Source organism: Tripterygium wilfordii, chromosome 13, assembly GCF_013401445.1.
Source record: "Tripterygium wilfordii isolate XIE 37 chromosome 13, ASM1340144v1, whole genome shotgun sequence".
In the NCBI taxonomy this organism is placed as follows: Eukaryota; Viridiplantae; Streptophyta; class Magnoliopsida; order Celastrales; family Celastraceae; genus Tripterygium; species Tripterygium wilfordii.
Genome location: NC_052244.1, coordinates 11,771,254 through 11,794,183, shown reverse-complemented (window position 1 = coordinate 11,794,183; position 22,930 = coordinate 11,771,254). Strand labels below are relative to the sequence as shown.

The following is a 22,930-nucleotide window of genomic DNA, read 5'->3' as shown; positions in this document are numbered from 1 at the left end:
ATTGAATCAATGTTGCCGGTGTTCAGACTTGTTTGCTTTGGCATTAATATGAATTGCAAATCTGGTAAATATCGAGCTGAGCATTAAGAGAACTTCCTGTTAGAGCTTCATGACCTACACGAGCTTCTGCTCGGTTAGATTTATATGGATTCTAGAATACATCACTGTTATCCAGACAAGTTTCCAGTGCAGGTTTGAGATGGTTCTTCTTGGGCTGGAATGATTTTTCCGTAAAGTTTAGATTTTACATGCGTGCTATTTCACTAGGCTCAAGGGTGTTTGTAAGCCTCCGAATTTGTCCGACAATGATTAAACCAAGTTTGGACATAACTTATATGTTCAAAATCCAGATCCAAACACAAAAATTTTTGTCCGATTTAAAACTGGGTTCGGGTCTAAACACATAAATCTTGTCTAGATTTAAATCAATGCGAGTTTGGTCAATTAAATACGTCCAAAATCCAATCTGAGTTAGAATCTGGTCATGTAAAAATTTCATAAACACGTGATGTTGTTCGACCTGGAATTGATTTTTTTGCCACTCCTACTTGTTGGTGTGGCTCCTTGGGTTTCTAGCCTGAAAAATTATTCACACAGCCAGCTATTCCAATTAAGCTCTTTGCTGCATATTATAACAGCACATTGACACATTTTGTTATTAATCACAAGTTCATTTTCTGAAAACAGTCACTCCACATATTAAATGCGGGTAAGGTGTGCGTACATCTTGTCTGTTCCTAACAACAAAGATGTAGGAATTTCTTTCAATTTGAGTAGGTTGGTTTTATTGCGAAGACTAATATCGTAGATCGTAACTCAACCGAGTGGTATATACGTCTTGCGCCTCTCACTAGGACGTGTTTTTCTGGGCTTAATTAAGAACCAATGGTAACGACCCATTAAAAACAAATTCATGAAGAGTTATGCCCAAAGCGAAAATAATGTGTTCGGACTTGGTTTTTCTATCAGTTATTAGGAACATTAGGATTAGCTGAAACACAATTCTTTAATGCTGGCTAAATTGTTGTCTAAACCCTAGAAGAACCCTTTGCACTATTAGATTTGGGTTTTCTTTATTAGGTGGAAATGTGGAATAGTTGCTTCTCTATGTAAAGCCCTGTTCATGACCAAGAGCCAAGCCCATCTAAAGGTTCTTGAATCAAACTCTTCTAAATATTTCAGACTTTATTTCTGGGGATGATTAGGGAAGATAGAAAATCTATTTGATCGAAATCAATATGAAGAAAAACGAGTTCTTGAGAAAGATTCCCCTTTCCCATGCTTTTCAACATTGCCTTTGGACAGCACTCATGCACAAAATTAAAAAAAAAGGAAAGCTGCCTACCATTACGGGGTCCTCTACACTCTCCAAAGGCCACCCACCTAATCAAATCTTTTTCTCTATTTGTTACTTTTTTTATTTGGTTTTGCTTTTGCCTTTTTCTTTGTCTTGCACCCATGTTAGATTCTCTGCACACACTTTGTTCATAGGCCCCAGGATGTAGCCCCAAGACAAAAAAGCCATCTATCTTTCCTACTCACTTTACTAAAGTGTGTGATCAGAACTCATGCAAATACAAATTTTCAAACATGTTATTCAAACTTCTGCTTCTGGAAATTGAATTGCACTCTCTAATAAAGGTCTTGTGATCAGTGTCTGCTTCGTAGATCAATGTTTATAGTATCTGTTGGATGTTTGGCAGGTGCCATATCTGCTTCCACTTCAAGGTTATGATATTGAATCGTTTGCTGCTTGATGCCTGCATGCATGGCCTGTAGTGTACCCACAAACCCACTTCTTTCTACCAATCACAGATTTTGTAGCAGCTCGCCTCTCCGTATTAATAATATTGTGTCTGTTTTGAGCCAACCCATATTGGTTTGCAAATTTAGAAGTTTGGCTTATTATATTATGTATTTCATATTTTTTCCTTGTGCGATGTAAGACAAGAGAGTTAGTCCAATCGCCACACAATAGCTTACCCAGCAACACCATGCTTGATACTGTACTGTAGAAGTTTGTAGCCCCGCCCACTTGTACCAGATACTACAGATTTGTTAGCTACTTTGTTTTTCCAATCTATTACAATTATTTTTAGTTTAACATACATGTGAATTAATTTCTAACTTATTACACGACTAAAATGGGTCCCCTACTTAGCTGGCTGCCTCAGACTTTTGAAAAAGTTGAAATTCATAGATTGGAAGTCTGGATTCTTGATATTCTTGAACTTTTGCACATTGTGAAAGTTTACTGACCGGTATGCACGCAGAAATTTATGGTGAAGAGATGGTGGTGGTCTACTAATCAATCTTGTTTCTGTCTTGCCACAAACAAATAACTTTAGTTGGATAATGTTTTATGCATTGGAGAGACTAACCCAACAGGTTCAGGCTGTTTTGGATTTAGCAGTTCAACTATCTTCCATCACCTTTTGGATGTGCATGCCAGGTTAGAGATAAGCTTTTGGAACTCATTGTGCTAGAAAATCCAGCCAAAATGTGACAAATCAATATTGTTCGATTTGGGCTAAAAACCCACACGGCATTGTGCTTCATGTCTTAAGAATTAACCTTTAAATCGGCTTTTAAACTTTGGATTGAATCGCCTGTTTTGGGGATTTTCTTAATGACCAGGATGTACTGATCCGTGTTGTTGCACTGGAAAGGATAAACAAGTTTAAATTGAGGTCCCTTGTAATGGGAGAGGACTGGGATTCAAAACCCAGGCCAACCATGTTTGGTTGCAATCCCTGTATCTAGCATAGTTATTGTGGAATTGTGTCCTAATTCCTTAAGATACACATTTATTGAATTATCAGCAAAGATAAGCCTAATCAGGAAAGGATCCTCCGAATTGGTCAGAAAAAGGTAATAATCATTCCTACCGCGATGTGTTGGGAATTCACAGGTGTGCCGTGGATTTGGGTATAGCGCACAGATTTGTTTGGATATACTCAAAAAGATCAAATATATGCAACTCTTGGTAAAAGATGCCATTAGGTGATGTGGTGAAGGCGGTAACACATTTAAATGGCTCGGGGTCGTATTATATCGATGCAAGTGAACAGATGGATAGGTTCATGTAGGCTCTAGGAAAATGATGAGAGACAAGGGACAATGTGGCTCGTATCATTAGGGCATCGATGAGGTGTAGCGAGAACACACGGAGATAGTGTTGCTTGAAGAATGGTTCCTCCTGCAAATGAGACTTGTGGCCTAATATCACGAGCACGGAAAGATTGTAGATGTGACTCTCATATTTCGGTAACAAAGTGGGTGGTTCAAGCGCGAGGGGAGAGTGTCCTCGATGTGGAAGAAAATCGAGTGTGAGAGGAGATTGTAGGAAATTCACCAGTATATAAAAAGTATAATATACATGAAAGAGTCCAGAACCTAATAACTTAAACTTTTGGATCTATAAGGGTTCCAAACATATAGTTAGCCCGTATCCCCACATGGGTGCATATGAACACTTATCCGGTAACCTCGGTATCCTCCCTAACACGATCACCAAACCACCAAAAGTTGAATTTACAACATCTGTGGGTACCAACCAAGGGGAGCTGAACTGAGCCACTCTCTGAATCTACAGTCCCCTTTGTACATCAATTTTTGAACCTTTTTCTTTTTCCTGTGCTGAGAACTGCAGGTCTCCAGACCCTCCACATGCACACAAATTTGCACAACTCATGATAAGTTAGTTGGGGTCATCTCATCTCTGAAACTGGGAGGACCCAGTAAACCCAACTCACACGTGCTCTTACAAGTAGAGAAAATAAAGGCTGGTTGTCATTTTGCGTAGCCGCAACTTATTATCATCATGCTGGGTCCCCTTTGATCATCTTCCTTTGATCATACTACAGCTGCAATCCCACTTTTTTTTTTTTTTTTTTTTTTGTCCGAACTGCAATCCCACTTGTTCTTGCTTGCTTATCACTGCTTTGGAGGAGGGGGGGGGGGGATTCGGTCATTGTATATATATGCTGGAAAGTATTGGAGAAGAGCTTGTAAACTCATCAATTCAATTGGTCATCGCAAGCTTTAGGAAATAGGATATAATCATCATCACTAGCATGGTCCATCCACGTTGTCTTTAATGTGAAAATAGACCAAACAGAGAAACAGCTCTGACTATGTGGAAAAAAAAGTGAATATATCGTAATCAACTGTGCTTGTATTTATAACTTCAGTTATCACTTTATAAATAAAAAAAAAAGATTAACATGATGTTGGACTATTCACACGTTTAATTACAAGAATATCTTATCGAAAAGTCACGAGCTCGGAATTGCGTGAAAGTTAGCAAGGTGGCTCGTTCGGCGTGGTCATCAAATTTCGTTGTTTAGGCCTTCGAATTAACATTTTAATATTTTTGGACAGGTAAATGATACGTTCCTGTGAAAGGTAGATTAGAGTGGTGGTAGATTTGTATATTTTGAGATTGTTTTGGTTGTAAATGAAACAAGAAAGCACTGGAAAAGATGTCTTGAAATGATTCCTTTTGTCCATAGATTTTTTTCATAGGAGAGAAGAGCCTTTGTTAGTGAAGAACATGTACAGGAGGAGATGACAATGAGACCAACTTTCAGTTATTGATTTTAAATGAAAATTTTGTTCCAGCTAAATCACTTCCTTTTTCGTTCTTTGTTTTTTGCAAGATTAGTACTGTATCCGTGGAGAATCCTTGATGCACAACAACTTAGCGATATCTTCGGACTTGCAATGTAAAAAATCTTGTTCAAGATCGGTAGTTCAATTTTCAACTGGCATCACTATTTTCAAATGGTGTACGTTGAGCTTCAACCTAATTAACCAGTAGAACACAGACAACTTAGTTGGTTATCTCTCCAGACTTAAGACATAAAGAATCTCGCCCGCCTGAGGTTTGCTTGATTAAGAAATAATTCAACAACTTATAAAACATTTTCAGATTCCTTCCCTGTGGTGGATTTTAGTTTTTTGTGTTTTAGGCTTAAACATGGGTTTAGTCTCATTCTTACATTTTCGCCTACATCATAACCCATCATTTGCTTGTTGTAACACCAAGGAAGTGAAACTCTCCGAAACATCAAAGAATGTTCTACTTGCATGAATTGGGTCACCAACGTGAGAGGGGGACAAAAGGACATCGAATAATCAAGCATATGTCTTTGTATTTGTTTGTTAACTATTTCCAGAGGGGAAGAGATAGATGTCATTGGGTTATTGTTTGAGTTGTTTGGTGCAAGTTTTAGTGTTTTTGTTTTCTTTGCCACTTTCCAGCACCATTAGTACCCCAACCATTTAATTTCCTCACCATTATCATGCATCCTTGTGTTTCTTCTTGTTCTGCTTCTTTTTCTTTAAAGTTACGAAGATATATAGCCTTTTTTATGGTCCATGGAGCAGTACTGGTCCGGCAGGCATGATGATGAGATGGAAACAACACAATTCTCCATGTTAGACATATTAGGCTAAGAGAATCGTTTACTTCTTTCCTCCTCTGGGCTAGCAATTACCAATATGATTACGTTCAAATTAAAACAGTCTTTGGTCTTGGTGTCGACATATCAGACGACATGACTGACATCAGCTATTGTCCTCGATACTGTTGAGGATGGCCTGCACAGTAGAACACATAAACTAAAAGAGAGCCTGAGGGTTTGCTTGAGGGATCTCTCCGAAGCCCAAATCAGTAAGCTATCAATGGAGGAGTGCTCGATGATCGAAACTCTCTCTCAAGCAATAAAGTTAATTTGTAGGGGTTTAGAATCATTCATCTATAGTGGGTGGTCCTTTTTTATATGAGTTAAATGAGTTTTTTTGGTAGGAGTAAAGCTCTATATCTTCTCACAGATCTTCTGATCTTAGGCGGATTTACCAAAGTGAAATTGGCTATTGTTTCTTTTTCTAAGTGGAGTTGGCTCCTTTTGGACTCTTAATTTCTTTGAGGTGTTTGGTCACTTGGGTTATCGATAAGCAACACTCGATACTGTGCTGAGCGGGTGTATCGGTCTTGTCGAGATGCTCTCTCCTCTATTACCATGTCCTATGCGGATTGTTGGATGCCTTTTGCTCAGTTGGAGTACTCGACTCTACCTTGGTTGATGACTGAGGAGACGACTCAATTGATGTGTTACCTCAATCTTAAATGCCACGTGTCACGATATGATTGAAAGTAATTTTTGATAGTATCACAATCAAAAACTTGGATTTTCTTGGCCGAAACAAGGGTTATACACATTTTTGACAAATTAGTTTAATAAACTAAATTCTTATTACGAAAATGGCATGTAACCCAACAGATTTATTCCATTGATTTAATCAAATGGAATAGTTTTATTTTCACTATTTTATCCCATAATTCATTGTCCAAAATTTATTGTTTTAAATATATTCTATTGTTTTTTAAAGTATAGTGTGAAATTCATTGTTTTAGTTTTGAATTCATTTGTTTTGAAATTCCATTGAAAAAAAATCAATGGAATTAAAATTTACCCGATAAAACTCATCGACAATTAATCTTGTTAGAAAGAGTTTTATGTGTTGATTCTGAATTTGTAATTTTTTTTAAAATTTAGAATGTACTTTTAAAGTTAAAACATTTTAAAATTTCGTTTAAGAGACTTGGATTCTTATAAACTACCACTATATGAAGTACCTAACACTATTGTTTTAATTAAGCAATATTATTATATTCATCTTGATATGATTTAACGTGGTGGTAAATAAATTAATAAATACCGCCGATTACTCGCACCGACCACGCCATAGTGACAGGCGATGATATGCTGACGCCAACCAAATCTGAAAAAAACGGAGCCGAGCCACAACGAGCCGCTTGCGGCTTGTGTCCTTTTACAACGTTACAAAAGAAATCTCTCACATCGGAATGGAAAATTGCATTTGGAGTGAATTTTGGGTTCATTTCATTTGCCAACCAAGTGTGTACCTAACCCAAGTCAGATTTCTAACCCTCCATGTGACCCTGGTTTGGTTTTATTTAAAGAGAGAGAAAGTTTGCAAGGCCAGCTGGTCATGTGAACTGGTTCACTGGTTCTCCATCCCTCCCTCCCTCCCTCTCTCTCTCTCTCTCATTTTCACTTCAACTTGTTCTATTTCTCACATGTAAACAATCATATAGACTATTGTAGCTAAACTTGATTGAGTAATGATGTGGAGTAAGGGGAATAGAGAAGGGTTTTTCTTGGTTTGAATTGATTACTTCTCTTGTGGGTTGGGTTTTGTTTTGGCTTGTCAAAGATTGAAAGTTTTTGTGTATATTTTGGATGGGAGGTAAGGGAGAAGGAGAGTTGAAGAAGGAAAAATATTGGGGAGACAAGGGAGAACAGTGGTTGTTAATGTTTTATGGTTATTGCACACAGCACTGTACAAGGTGGTCTGGTTTTAGACATGATAATTTTTTCCACAAGTGATATTCCTCTTCCTCTCGATCTCAAACACTAGTCCTCAAGCTTCAAAAACTCTCAAAGATCCTGTTCTTGATCTCTGTTTTTTGGTGTTCGTTTCAATACATTCAGTCATGAAGAGACTTGGAAGTTCAGATTCGCTGGGTGGCTTGATGTCCATGTGTCCAAACACAGCAGGTTCAAACAAAGCATCCATTAACTTCTCTTTTTTCTATGTTCCATGTCAAAAAATTCGGACATACCCATGTGATGTTCTCTTTGTCTCTTGCAACTTTTTTAATGTTTATAAAGAATCCTCCTTTGTAAAAAAATTTCCAAGAAACTATATTGTGTCAATCCCAAGTGATTGTTCCAGTTTGGGAAACTTGAATATTGATCCACGAACTAATTTTTTTTTTCTCTTTGTTTTATAGATGAACACAGTCCAAGAAAAAACCATGTGTACAGTAGAGAATTCCAGTCCATGTTGGATGGCTTGGATGAAGAGGGTTGCATAGAAGAATCCGTCCATGTCGCAGAGAAGAAACGAAGGCTAAGCGTCGACCAAGTCAAGGCCTTGGAGAAGAATTTCGAGGTTGAAAACAAGCTTGAACCAGAGAGGAAAGTGAAGCTTGCTCAAGAACTTGGGTTGCAGCCAAGACAAGTGGCTGTTTGGTTCCAAAACCGCCGTGCACGGTGGAAGACTAAGCAATTGGAGAGGGATTATGGCGTTCTTAAGGCCAATTATGAAGCTCTCAAGCTCAACTTTGATACCCTCCAACGTGACAATGAAGGTCTATCCAAAGAGGTATTTCTACAAACACTTTGAAGACATAAGCCCGTAAATCAACTCTAGAATACTCAATTGATACAGATTTCGTTTGTTGATTTGATTTTACAGATCAGGGAGCTGAAAGCGAAGCTGAATGAAGATAACACTGAGAGCAATATCTCTGTGAAAGAAGAGATAGTGGCACCTTCAACTGATGATGAGAAAGCAATGGAGGAGAACAATCTGCCACCACCAGGAGGACCACCAACTCCCACATCTTCTCTTTCCACGAAAGACTTGATGAATAACAACTACGAGAGCTTCGAGAATTACACCAATGGAGGAGTTGGATCATCAGACAGTGACTCAAGTGCAATCTTGAACGAAGACACAAGCCCAAACAGGGGAGCAATTTCTTCCTCTGGGGTTCTCCAGGAACACCAGCTCCTGATGTCATCATCTTCACCATCATTTTCTTCAATGAATTGCTTCCAGTTCTCTAAATCAGCATCATATCAAACCCAGTTCGTGAAAATGGAGGAGCAGAACTTCTTTAGTGGAGAAGAAGCCTGTAATTTCTTCTCTGATGAACAGGCACCTTCTCTTCAATGGTACTGCCCTGATCAGTGGACCTAATCAAACAAAGTTTAAAAAAAATCTGCATAAATAAGGTTGATTCCACAAAATGGGTATCTAAAGGAGGATCAGAAATCAAGGGTAGTTAGTGTTTTGTGAAGAAATGGAGAAGCTTCTCAACTGGGTTTAGTTGATTATTTGAACAGAACAAATCAACAATGGTGGAAAAATGCCAAAAAAAAAATGGAAGGAGAAGAGACGGAGAGAGCCAGGACGGGAGAGGTTCACGTGCGGGTAAAAGCTTTAGCTGAAAGATGATCGCGTGCGGGAATGATTAGGTAGTAATTGGAAGTCTCCGCTGTAAAAATTTCATGGAAATCATTTTCCTGTTTAATGGAGGAAAAAAAATAATCATAGCTATGGCCTCTTTTTCTTTTTATATTAATTTATTCGCTTTCTTTCATCATAGACAATTCTTTGCTTTTGAATTTCTTGAAAAGGATAAGCTACTTTACATAAAAGGATACGCTACTTTACATAAAATGTGATTCCAACGGTATAAAACAAGAGCAAAAAAAAAGGTACAATTTATAAGGTTTTGTGATGGTGAATTTTTGGCTATGTTAATGGTTTCAGCATGTGAAGAATTCATATCATGGAGATTCAATGTTAAATGTTTTTGAATGTTAAATGTATGAAACCTTGAAAATTTTTGTTTAGGTATATTCACCTTTAAGTGATTATTATACTATTGATTGTATCAATTACAAAATGAAGGTGTGGCAAAATGATTATCAATTGATTATTCACTTCATTACAATCCCTAATCACCATAAATTACTAGTACTATTTTTCAACAATTTTGAATCTTTGATAGTGCCATCCAGTGCCTAGCAAGCCATTCATAGATCATAGCAATAGTGCCTTTTTTTACCATGGAACTAGAGTCGACTATCAATTCTACCCTCATCGGGAGGGTATGCACAAATTCTACCCGCAATTTTGACAATAGAATGAGGGTCGTACAAGAAACGTAGTGACTTTTCAAGTCACTCGAGTTTCTTTCAAGTTTGCAGGGTCTCAAATCTGATTTTCTTTTGTTGAATTTTAATGAAAATATTGACATTAAATAACCTTTCTAGTATACTAAAAAAAATGGTGATTGAAGTTAATAAACGGATAACCTGTTAAGTCGTTACCCGCAGTTTACCAACAATTTTATGAATATACTTTTGCATATAATAGTGTGATATGATGAGTGGAAAATGGTAAATTGAGGGTGAGGGTACGACTAATACTGGGAGGGTGATCGAGGGTAAAGTCGACAACATTTCCACCCGTACAAATATGAGGAGAGTGAGGCTAGAGAAATGATAGAGATCCCAACAGTTGATATGTTAGTTTCTAAGTTACACGCACATAATTTCATGTGTATTATATGGGACATGTGGAGTACACGAATTCATTTGAATCATGTGCTTCAAACTCTTCAACTAGGATAGCAAACTGTTGGGTTCTTTATCAATTTCAGTGAGGATACGAGGTGAAATGTGAGGATGAGGGTAATGGGTACCCAACCCGAACCCTCATTGTTGTCAAATAGTAAATATGAAAAGAGAGAGGAAAAAAATCTTCGGAGAGTAAAAGAAAATGAAAGAAAAAGCAGGAGAGAAATGATAGATTTTCCAACGAATGTGAAAAGTTGATGAGGGCTAAAGCTTTCTAAAGGAAAATTATTGCCTTGTTTGGCCACAATGTTTTTGTTTTGTATGCTTCGAATTCTGTATGTGTGTATATATACACACACACACATAATATTTGTTGAAAATTTGGGAAATATTATTTCAAGTATTGTTTTCATCAACTAAATTTTGTTCAGATGTTAAAGTGACTTTTGGCTCTTAAAAACTATATATTTTAATGTGATCAATGGAATATTAAACAAATCAAAATGCAAAATTATACATAAAAAGAGAGTATATTTTACTGTATACATATCGAAAAATTAGAAAAATGTATTATTATATACCATCTGTTAAGTATTATATAGTTTCAACCATCTTCACTCTAAAATTCTACTCATTATAGCAATAAAATTAATCAAAGATAAAAGAGAATCAAAACTGCAAAACTCACTAAGAATATGTTTGGATTGAGGGATTTAGAGGGAATGAAAGAGAAAGGAAAGGAAAGAGAGGGAAGAGAAGGGAAGCAAAAGTAAGGAAGAATACTGATAAAAAATAATTTAATTTACTAATTTATCTTTATTTTTATCTCAATGTATTATGTATAAGAGTAAATTAGGTTTTTAACTTATAAATAACTTAATTAGCGATATATTCCCTCCAAATGACTCCGTTTTGTAGAGGAATAATTTTGATAGAATTTTAATGAAATCTTCCTCTTAATTCCCACCAAATCATTCTCCTTAATTTTTTTAAACTATCCAAACAAATGAATTGAAATAAAACTCATTTTCCATCTTCTTCCCTTCCCCCAAATCCATCAATCCAAACACACTCTAAATCTCTCTTGGGTTAAATCATATGGACTCGAGGATCCTAAATTCAACTTCCACTAACATCAACATCTTTATGACTATACGTTAGGTTTTGACCCAACCTTCTCTCTCGCCAGACGAAAATTTTATGCGCGTAGACTTGACCACAACGAATAAAAGAAGCCCAAAACTCACATGGTAATTTTCAACCACTGAATCCTAAATTCCAAACATACAATGAAAGTGGAAAATGAGGGAGCAACAGTAAGGTAGATTGTATCTCAACTTTGCTCAAATGGAAAATGCCAAAAAAAGAGAAGACAAAAGATGATTAAAGCCTCTCTTAAAAGGAGCGCCACATGATTGGATCCAAAATGTACGTCTCTGATTAGTGCCGCAGCTTTTTTATTGTCTTTGGATTCACCCCAACTTTAACCCCTTCTCACTTTCTTTCTTTTTTTTTTCCTATAATCTTTTCCAAAAATAAATATTTTAAGGTATTCACATGGAACAAGTAAACCACCACTCCCTCATTAACCTAATAATAATAATTATTATTTTAAATAATTGTGATATTATATTAAAGATAATATAAAGAGAGTAAAATAAGTAGAAGACACCGATAGCAACAAGCTCCATTGTGACACCCGAATGGTTGAATCACTAGTTCAAGTAGTAAAGATGATGTGTATCATTTTGAGAACCAATGGTTCGAATCATCCTCTTCATTTTTTTTATAAAAAAAAAAAAAACAAGTACATTGTGGAGATTCTGCCACGTAACCCTCCTATAACTTTGCTTCAAAAGCAAATCTTCTTTTTTTTTTTAATTGATTTGTTGGCTGTATTTTCCTTTTATGTGTGTACTATTTTGGCAAGAAGCGCAAAACTCGCTCCCCTTCTATGTTATCAACTGCATCGGACGCACATGGTTAACCCTTTTGTGATCGTGCGTCTGTTTATGTCCACGTGTACGTTGATGGGACCCTCGGATAGCTACAAAATGTCATCATGTATATATATATATATATATAATAAAGATCTCAACAACGCACAAGATTTTATGTGCATTGTATAGGACTTGTCACTTGTGTATACAATTCAACAATTGAGATATTTGAAATACTAGTTGTTGAGATCCCTATCATAATTGGCGGAAATTTTTATCATTTTCAAATGTGTAATGAGCGTGACTTGATAAATTAATATGAGAACATATTCAGTAATTTTGAATTACCGCAAATTAAAATATTTTTGAAATCAAAATTATGATACAGTGTTCTAAGGTCAGCGAAATTTGAATACAAATGAAAAAAATTTGCTGAAATATTCTGTAATGTGACTCTGTGAAAGTGAGAGATCTAGCACTCCAAAAATCCAAATGTCACTGCAGAAGTGCTGTCGAGTGCTATCAAAAGGAGTGGTCCATACACTTTATGTGAGTCCAAATATTTTATATTTTATCGTGAGAACCTCTTCAAGACAAGTTCTTTCTCCTTCGAGACGAAATAAACTCTCGGATCGTGAATCGTATTCTCAAAAGTTTTCTTACACGTGATCAAGATACTTCATTTGTATTAAAAATCAAGGAGTGTGGTTTCAAAATGTTGACGAGAGATTTCAAACTTAGAATTTATGTGTTTGCATGAAATGCCAACAACCAACTAGGCCAACCCTTTGCTTGTGGGTCACAATGTTGAAGAGAAGCGGAGAAGGTATTGGTGAAGCCATGTGAGGTGGGTCCCTTGATGCATCAAAACAAGTCGTTTTCATCCAAGTCACCATCTCATAGAAATTTTGTAGGAAAAGCTGGAGGAGGTGGATGGGAATATATTGTGAGTGTGTATGTATATTACTCAATCACTGCTTGGAACCATTGCATTGGTGACAGCTCATCTGCGGATAAAAATACGACAATGGTAAGCTAACAAGGTTTTCGTTCTTTTGGTCCTTATTATCTCAAATGATAAGAACAACGTATATGATTCATATGAAGTAGTGGACTCCACATATTTTTCGTGATTCATCTAAAATTGCGTACGTTTATCTCACTAATTTGACTAGTTGAGACAAAAAAAAAGTATTGGGATCCGTAATAGTAAGACTGATGACAGGAATCTTTCTGTGTTGCTCCTTACCTCATTTCAGGAGTTTCACGTTGGGCTTATTTTAATGAAGCTCTTTTATCTCCACTCTTTGCCACCTAAAATTAAATAAAAGGAAAACCCTACTTTAATTTCAATCACTTATGATTGTATATTCTTTAACACTACCTTTGTATAGTTTATCTTGTAATTCCAGGCAGCTAACACATAAGGTGGCATGTTCTACTTTGTCCACACAACCATGGAATGGAATACCATGTTTGGATTCTAATTAATTTATAATTATTTTTATATACGCACCAAATCCACTTATTAGTCTTGCTAATCTCTTTTGCTTTTGAATTGCTTTTCTAGCTTTTCCTTTTTTGTTCCTTTCTCCCCGCTCCCTCTAGCTCTCCATTATATATAATTATTAACAACTCTCCTTTTGAATATAAATTGCATGCATCCTTTACGTGTGGACGATGCACAAATTTGAGGAATCTTAGTTACAAGGACCTATTTATTAAAATTGCATCTAATATGCAGATTACATATACATAATACATTCTCAAATGCATATATATAGGGTGCAATAAGAAGCCATATTAATATAGAAAAAAAAAATGGAAGGAAAGATAAACAAAAAAGATAATCCCTTTTTAGGTCATGTTATTACATATTCAAATGAGGCCATTTAACCCATATATCATATACACACATTGCCATAGCCCTAGCAGCCTAGCTAGTGCCTACAATTTTGAGATAGTAATGAAGATGATGTGGGGTTTTCTTGTTCTTTTAAAAGTAGATAATCAATCATGTTTAATATGATAAAGTGTGATTAGGTGCATGGGAATCTTTAGAATATCTGCTTCATCTCCTGATTAAAAGTTTTGTTTTTGGTGTGACTTTTAAGGCTATTAATCTGGCCGCGTGTGCCTGGATGAAAAATGTTGTTTCCTTTGCACTCCTGGAAAAAAAAAATCCAATAACAATACGACTGCAATTCGCTTAACCAAATATTATACAAGGAAGTGATGACTTATTAGGGACGTATATTTTAGAGTAATGTTTACGTTAAGAATATAATTTGTAAAAGAATCGTGTGAAATATTCTAATACCTTACATCAAGCAGAAACGATAGTTACAAGTATATATATATACATAATATAAAATAAAATAAAAAATTAATTGTTTGTCTTTTTGATACCACCTCGACATGTTGACTGTCCATAGAGGGTCAAAATATGCTCGAATAACTCTATTGAAACGATCTCAAAATATTCAATAGTTAAATTGACACGTTTGAACTTTGGGTGATGGAGTTAAAACGGGTCAAATCTTTGGATTACTAAAAATTATAGTAGTTCTATAGAGCGACTATGTATATGTTTGTAGTAAACTAGTCATGTAAAGAGAAGCACATGGAATTAGAGGCATTTTATAAAAATATCACATCCTCGTGAAACAGGAGTAGGGACGTAAGAAAATAACCGATATAACCTAATCAATCGATAACCGAATCAATCCCCGACCAATAACCAATCTATAATCGAAATAACCGACTATCGATTCAATTAAATTTATGTCAAAAACCTATAAAAAAAAAGAGGCCGTAACCGACTATTTACCCTTAAACAGGACTTTTTTTTAAAATTTTAAAAAAAAGAAGAAGAAGAAGCTTCCTTTACTTTGCAAAATAGAGAAATGAATCAACGGTCAACTTTAAACTCCAATAGTAACGTGGAAGGAGCTCGAAAGTGGGATTGGAGGCATTCAACGGCGCCGTTCAAGACAAATACTACGATTGAGTACTGCTGACACAAATTTGTTGCGTGTGCCGGTGAACTAGTGTGGATGAGTGGACGATGGAGGATGTTCATGTGCTTACACAATGAAGACTCAAAATCTTTGACCTTTTTCACTTTTCTTTGTGGACCCAACAACAGATTGACATTACTGTATTTACTTTGGATTTACTATCATCTAATCATCTTGCATGTAGATGTAGCCCCTGCAATTGGATCCCGATTTCATTGACTTTTTCTTTCACTCTTGAAAGACAAACATCACGGGAATCCATTCCACATCGAATTAGGGATGCAAAATATTGCCTAATGAGATGGTAATAAATGTTTTATTATTTGGGCAAAGATCCACATGAATATGTTCTCCTGGGTTGTCACTTGTGTAAGAGTAGTTGAACATTTGTTTATATACTATTCAGTTAGATTAATATCAATCCGATGTATGGTCACACATAGATTCCTTAAAACCATCTAAACTAAGTGCAACTTAAAAGAGCGCATTAATAAAGCTTATTAAAATATCTTTTAAAAAAAAACTCTTACTAATATATCTAAAATATTTTATTCGATTCCTTAAAACCACCTAAACTAAGTGCAACTTAAAAGAACAAATTAATAAAGCTTATTACCGTAATAATTAAGTAAATGATTAAATAAGCTTGATCAGTTGATAGTAAAGGTATTGTGTCCGTGTGTGTGTATATATATATTTTATTATTATAGTGCGTAATTGATTAGTATTTATCAATACGACCTTCACCAGAACCAACTTGCAAGTTGCAAATATATATATATATATTTAAACATACAGGTACGAATTATTGGCAGGGGTTTTGTCCACATCTATAATTAAGTTGGCTAATACTTAATAGTGCCAATGCTTTGAACTCTTGACCTCGAGAGTGATTGTCTACGCACCCAACAACCAGCCTACATATGAAAGAAAACTCAGAATTGAAGAAGTTTAAAAAATGATCAAATCAATTTGTGGGGAAACTTCATGTGGCTTCAAATAGCTTTTCAGTGCATGATCAGTGCTAGTATATATTTTGATTTTTTTTTAACATTAATAGAATTGAAGGGTGCAAGCTTCCATAAAAAAAAGTTACAAACTAGAGGTCACATACATGTTGGATTTCTAGAAACAACATCTTCATATATTATGTGGGATAAGTTTTGCGTATATTTTGTTTGTTCTCGACCCACCCAGAGTAAAAACTTTGTACACAACAATTATTTAGATATACACCTAGGAATATATTCACATACTCACAACTACCTTAGAGTCTCATAGTGCTTTTTTTTAAATAGATGTACACCTAGGAATATATTCACATACTCACAACTACCTTAGAGTCTCATAGTGCTTTATAGCTATACATATTTTTTCAGTCTTTTTTTTTTTGGATCTTTTTGAAGGACTTCCAAGAGCTGTAGTCTTGAATTTTAATGACTATATATCACAAATCATGAGTACTTTTCATGCAAATTTAGTGTGCTTTATGTAAAATGTTCCCATGTGTGATTGCGGCCTTTTATTGATTGATTTGCACCCGCAAACATGAAGTACTATTCTAAGTAAATTTGGTTGGTACTTTTGCTTAAATCGCCAGCTTTTCCAAAATTTATGTATTCGATCGAAAGCTTTGTCTCAGGTTGGAGTCTCTTTCTTTTTGCATGTTTGCTTTAGCTTCCAACTGTAACAAATATCTTGCAAAAGCTTTATGTCTTGAGAATCACAGCAGGTCATTCTTTTTTTTTATACATCGGTGGAGCCGAACCAGTGGGTAACACATCAAAATTATTTGTCAGCTTTTTGCCTTAAGCAAAAACGTGGACGCCCGTAAATTAAAATTTTGCAAGCGTCCGTATGTGAGCAAAATTACATACATACATATGTATGTATGTATGTATGTATGTATATGTTCATCAACATTTTTTATAAGTAGTACCCCTTATGCTATATATATGAACGTATGTTCATCAACATCTTTTTCTATGTATTGTCTGTTGAGAATTCACAAATAATTGAAGTCACACATCGGATAAATAAAATAAATTAAACGGTTAATACACCTGGATGGACCCATAATCTAATAGCTTAAGCTCTAGGGTTCATATGAGCTGCAAATATGTATGTTATTCTGTGCGGCTGTGCCCATACATGGGTGTTCTAAGAAGCTGTGAGCCAGTTAAATTAGCATGCCTAAGTCATCAATCCTATTTATTTTGTATTTTTACACTAATATTACACATTAACTCTTATGATCTTACCAGTAAGAAAAAAAAATCTAGAAATTAATTTTCTATGATGCAAGAAAACGTACGCAATGAACACGATCTTGAATATATATATGATATCTAATTATAATATTAATTTTATAAGCCATAAATTTAATTAATTAATCATGGAGCCTTGTCCACATCAATTGTATAGAGAATTGCTTCTTTATATTATTATATATAATATAATATTTTTTAGTGTTGGAAAGCTACATACACAATTAAACAATATAAAAAGAAAAAGAAAAAAAGTAAAGGAACCTTTGAAAAAAATAGGATTCATAAAATAATAACAAAGAAAGGAACACTTAGGTCACCATCCTAGTGCTTTCACATTCTCATCGGCTTTACGAGGCTTCTTAATTGCGGAGTTAAAGTTTTGTTTATATATTTGGTTACCGTGAGAAGGATCGTTGCCGGTTGTTAGATTCACAGTTTGGGGGCTCATATTGGTTGTCCATATTATATAACACTAATATGTGTGTGTGTGTGTTTTAACTAATAGAGATTCCCAAGAAAAGAAATTTCACAACATTTTGGTTTAAATTTTGTGGATGGAATTTAATTAACAAATTATTAGAGTTTTTCATGGGCTATCATTATCAATCGCACTTCATGAGCCCGCGGTCTACTAACAAGGTGACTCATGCTATTGCTAAGTTTGCTCTTACAAGTTCGTCTTCATGTGTATGGAGATCCCCTCGGAACCTATTTGGCTTACGGAAGCTGTACGTAATGTCAGATTTTTTGACCTTTCATTCTTAATAAAATACAGACTACCCCTTTCAAAAAAAATACATTTAAACAAAAACTATATTAAAAAAAAGTATTGACAGAGTCATATATATATATATTGATTTATATGTATATATATATATATATTTTTTGGCCACGGAATCGGTTCAGGGAAGCATAAAATCTTATGTTTAAAAAAAATACATTTAAACAAAAACTATATTAAAAAAAAAGTATTGACAGAGTCATATATATATATATATATATATATATACTGATTTATATGTATATATATATTTTTTGGCCACGGAATCGGCTCGGGGAAGCATAAAATCTTATGTTTCAAAAAAATACATTTAAACAAAAACTATATTAAAAAAAAAAAGTATTGACAGAGTCATATATATATATTGATTTATATGAATATATATATTTTTTGGCCACGGAATCGGCTCGGGGAAGCATAAAATCTTATGTTTTGTCTTAAACGAGATATACACTATCTTGTTTAATCCATTTGTTTAATCTCTGATTCTTGCTTGGAGGCCTTATTATATGTCCCTAATTCTCTGAGTAATACCTCTTCTAGTGTCTCAGCGGCCGATCCAAGGTTTATTCTTTACCAAATCTTTTTTTTTTTTGGGTAAGTTATTCTTTACAAATCCTTAACATGTACACACCATGTGTTTATCTGACACACCTAACCTGAGTTTCTAAGGTTACGTATGCAAATCAAAACTCATAAATCTCAAAATTTAGTTTTTTCTTTTCACAGAGGAACCCTAACATGCCCTTGGGACAATTGATTAGGGGTAAATCTTGAGCCGTCAGAACAATCCGCACTACGTTAACGACACGTAAGATTGGGCTAAAACACATGTGAAATAAGGATCCAAAAGTGGGATAAACCCATGAAATTAGGATTCCATAAGGAAATAACCAAACTGATTGGTTTGAACTCCCGATCTCACGCGCCGTACACCCTTAATCTGGAGAAATAACTAATTAGGCTATCACCATGTGGTTCTCTAGTCATAAACTAGCTTACAGAGAATGCATCCTTTCATTAATTAGTTGGATTGTTGGACTACCAAGATTGGATTCATCACATTGAGTCGTTGACTATATATATATAGAGAGAGTTTAGAAAATAATTAGTACTTGTTTAAAAGAATTAACTCAAGTCTTTGTCACATTATTATCGTGACGACTCATTGGTTGAGGGCGCGCAATAGGATTATTTAGATAAGTTTGATGTTTTTGCTTATAGGCCACTTTCTTGCCTTATTGACAGAGATAATTATAACCAAATGTGGAATATTATGCACTTGAAAGCAACATGTTTTTGAGTCTTGGACACTTGATAGGTACATTGAAAGGTCATTTATATATAATTATATATCAATATCAAATGCTAAATTAAAGTTAGTGAAAAACCAAGCCTCAAATGCTTGAAGGTGTCTAACTCAACTTTAATGTCTTAACTTATACCACATTCTTATCTTATATCATCGTCAACAGAACTTATAGATTGTTAACTTCAACAGTCATATCGGGCAGCCCACGGGTGAAGTGGAGACCCCGGGATTTTTCTAGATCAGTACTCGGGTAGGGGTTTTTTTTTAAAAATCCGTATAAGAGAATTCATGTATATATTTTGATAAGGTAAAGCTAATTAGTAACAGGGAGATACTGTTCAATACTGTTGGATTTATGTGCATGAAAAAAGGGTGGTGGACTGGTGGGTGGGTTTGGACTTTGGAGGATGAGGTGGACGCAAGGATTTCTCAGGCTGGGCCAGGTTTGGGCTCATCTTAAATAAGTACCTTTTGGTGGGGCCTTCATTGAAAGAGCACTCTCCGTGGGCCCAGAACTCCCTAGAATCTCGGACACAAAGGCCCCAGTGACAGTAAGTAATGACAGGCCCACTACTGATTCAGAGAACCTCCACGCGGTTGTCGTGCGCGTGAAACACAATTTAAAATTTGGGAAGAAAAAACACGATAGAAAAAAAAAGAAAAGGAAATCACTAAAAGTCGTATTAATGATTGGATTTTTTTTTCCATTTAAATCAAGCATAACGAAAACTAGATAAGCCATTTTCATTATAAATATAAATTATCATAAGCCATCCTTCCTTTGACTACATATCAAATAGTGAATCAAAAATAAGTTAGAGTAACGATTAATCAGTTCAATTATGGTTTAACTTGTTGAGTAATGTTAAAAAAACTCAAATTATTTTGTGCACCTTGTGTATCCTACCCTTAAGATACCTAACATTTGTACCCTTATTTTATAAAAAGTTATAAATTTGTCCTTGAATAAGTTTTTCTTTTTAGTTTCCTGTCATAGTTGTGATATTCCATGAATATTTTTTTGTAATTATCTATAAAAATATATATTCTCCTTCATTAGTATTTGAGCTTTTATCCTCTCTCTTTTTAGTTTCAATGAACACTTTCTCGATTGTATATAAAAAAAATGGTGATTTCGTTCTACATACCCTTTTGTATAAGGACGTGCACATATTAGAAAGTAGTGATTGATATTTGATAAGGTCCATTAGGAAAATATGAGCAAGGCGAGTTAACTTTAAGCATGGTTGTGCGCGTGTGATAAGTGAAATACAGAGAGGTAGAGAGAGCTCACAAAGTCACACATGGTTGGTGGGGAGTGGAACCCATCACCACACCCCACGTATCAGGTCACATCATAACATTTTCTAATCAAACAGGATTGGCCTTTGGATGCACCCACCAACCAATCAAGACAAACGATTTCATTTTAATAAAGATTCAAAAAAAAAAAAAAAACTATTTCCTAGCCAATTGAATTTCCAAATTTTAACCACTTTGTTGCTAATTTACTGGTGAATTTATCTGGATCAATCCGTAAGACCTTAAAATATCTTGAGTTCGATTCTCATTGAATATAATTTTCGGGTTTTGACATGATTTATTATGTCATTGTGTGAGAAATTTTTGTGTTTGCGAGCTTGAAATCTCGAGTTTCATACCATATTGAATGTTTAGAAAAGAATTTTGTATAGCGTTATTTTTGGTTTAAACAACCCGAAGTTTAAATCACTAGATGTCTAGATCCGGAATTTTACATTAGAATAGTAAAATGAGAACCGGAGAGGAGATAAAACAGGAAAATTGAAAAGGAAAGTGGGACCCATAGTTACGTATAGTCTTTCTATCTGTCAGGGAGTGGGACCCTGATAGTATACGTGCTATCTCCTTTTCTCCATATTGTTTGACTCTTTACTCCAAAACACACAAACAGACAAACAAAGGATCGGACCCCCACATTTAAAAAAAAAAAATTGAAAGAAAACGATTTTATAATTTTTAAAATGTTTTTTGGGCGAGGCGCAGATCCCTAGAAGCATCTAATGGGAGCCCCTAGATTTCTGTGAAATTGTTTGGGGTTATGGGGTTCAGCAACTTGTAGCAGCTCCATTGGGACTTGAGTCTGACTGACTTGTGGAGTTTACAAGCTGAGCCAAATAAGCCATGCCCAAAGCCTTTCTGGCTTTTCAAATTTTCTTTTCATTTCTTTCTATGTTTTGAAAATAAGTAGTATTAGGTGACAAAACCACTACTATTCCTTGATTGGCTTTCGAATAAGGAATACAAATATTTAGCGGAAATTAAAAAAAAAAAGAAAAAGAAAAAAGAAGATGGTTGATGATGTTCAAAATTTGAACGGTTGTTCCTCAATGCTCTGCACTAGAGAAGAGCAAACTACGGAATCGTTGAGATGATCTTCGGATTTTCTAATACTTTAACCATTCCATTTTTTATTTGAAAATCGAAAGGTTTGTATGCTCAAAACTTTCCCTTTTACTAGTAGTCAACAATTAAAAGGTCAAAATTTCAGAATTACTTGGTATGGGGGTTGCTTTTTATATTGATCTAGGTAATTCAATTTTCTTCCTCCTAATTCTTAGAAAAATTTTCAGGGGTTGGTCACTTTTTTTGTTTCCCTAGTAGGAGACTCGATATTTTCAAGTAATGTTTCTTTCCTTAAAACTTCCAGCTTTCTTAGAATTTGGTTACGTGAGGGTGTCCGAGATGATGCTCCTCAGGTACCGTTTGTTTGTACCGCAACACCTTCTTCGACCATGGCTGTCGTGCCGACCTAGTAAGATATGTTTTGTCGATCGTTCGTTAATTTTGTGCAACCCTGACTAGTTAAAAGGCGAAGGTCCTACACTTTCTGAAATGGACTGATATGTCACTTTCTTTTTTGCATGGACCAACCCTGGCTAGTTTTTAGTTCCATGAACTTGAATTGATTCCAAACCAAGAGTAGACAACTTGCTGACTTACACATAAGCCCATGAAAGCAATATCTATTGGATATGCTCTACTTGGAGCTGGCCCACTTTGAAATAAGCATGGGCCCACCACTTTCATTTCAGGTAGGCCCAATTGTGTTTTCTTGATCGAGTAACTTGGACGGGATGCCTACTATGTGTGTGTCAAAGCAAGAACCTCCCTCGCCACATATACATACATGCATATAAGTATATATATATATATATATATATATTTTTTTTTTTTATTAATTGAAGTCATGACAAGATTCTGGAAAAGACAAAAGAAATGGGCCAATAGAGAAGTGACATTGATAGCATCCGTACAAACAAAGAAGGAAAACTTTAGTCACACCCCACTTTTTACTAAAGACACCCCGTCAACTCAGTTTTACAAGGGATGGTCAACTCAAATTGGGATGTCTTTAGTAAAAGGTGGGGTGTGACTAAA

At 35.2% G+C, this 22,930-nt stretch overlaps 1 protein-coding gene across 1 annotated transcript; it reads left to right on the top strand.

Moving 5' to 3' along the window:
- Positions 1 to 7,017: 7,017 nt before the first annotated feature.
- On the top strand, positions 7,018 to 9,203 carry LOC120013282 (homeobox-leucine zipper protein ATHB-6-like). The gene is made up of 3 exons (XM_038865036.1): positions 7,018 to 7,589; positions 7,826 to 8,199; positions 8,293 to 9,203. Exons 1-3 carry the CDS (start codon positions 7,526 to 7,528, stop codon positions 8,797 to 8,799), a joined length of 945 nt encoding a protein of 314 aa, XP_038720964.1. The 5' UTR covers positions 7,018 to 7,525; the 3' UTR covers positions 8,800 to 9,203.
- The last annotated feature ends 13,727 nt before the right edge of the window (positions 9,204 to 22,930 follow it).

Bases quoted from the DNA above. Each gene is read 5' to 3' on its own strand.
- LOC120013282 (XM_038865036.1), top strand. From the start codon at position 7,526: ATGAAGAGACTTGGAAGTTCAGATTCGCTGGGTGGCTTGATGTCCATG. The intron at 7,590-7,825 runs GTTCAAACAAAG...TTTGTTTTATAG, and splicing joins CATGTGTCCAAACACAGCAG to ATGAACACAGTCCAAGAAAA. The intron at 8,200-8,292 runs GTATTTCTACAA...TTGATTTTACAG, and splicing joins ATGAAGGTCTATCCAAAGAG to ATCAGGGAGCTGAAAGCGAA.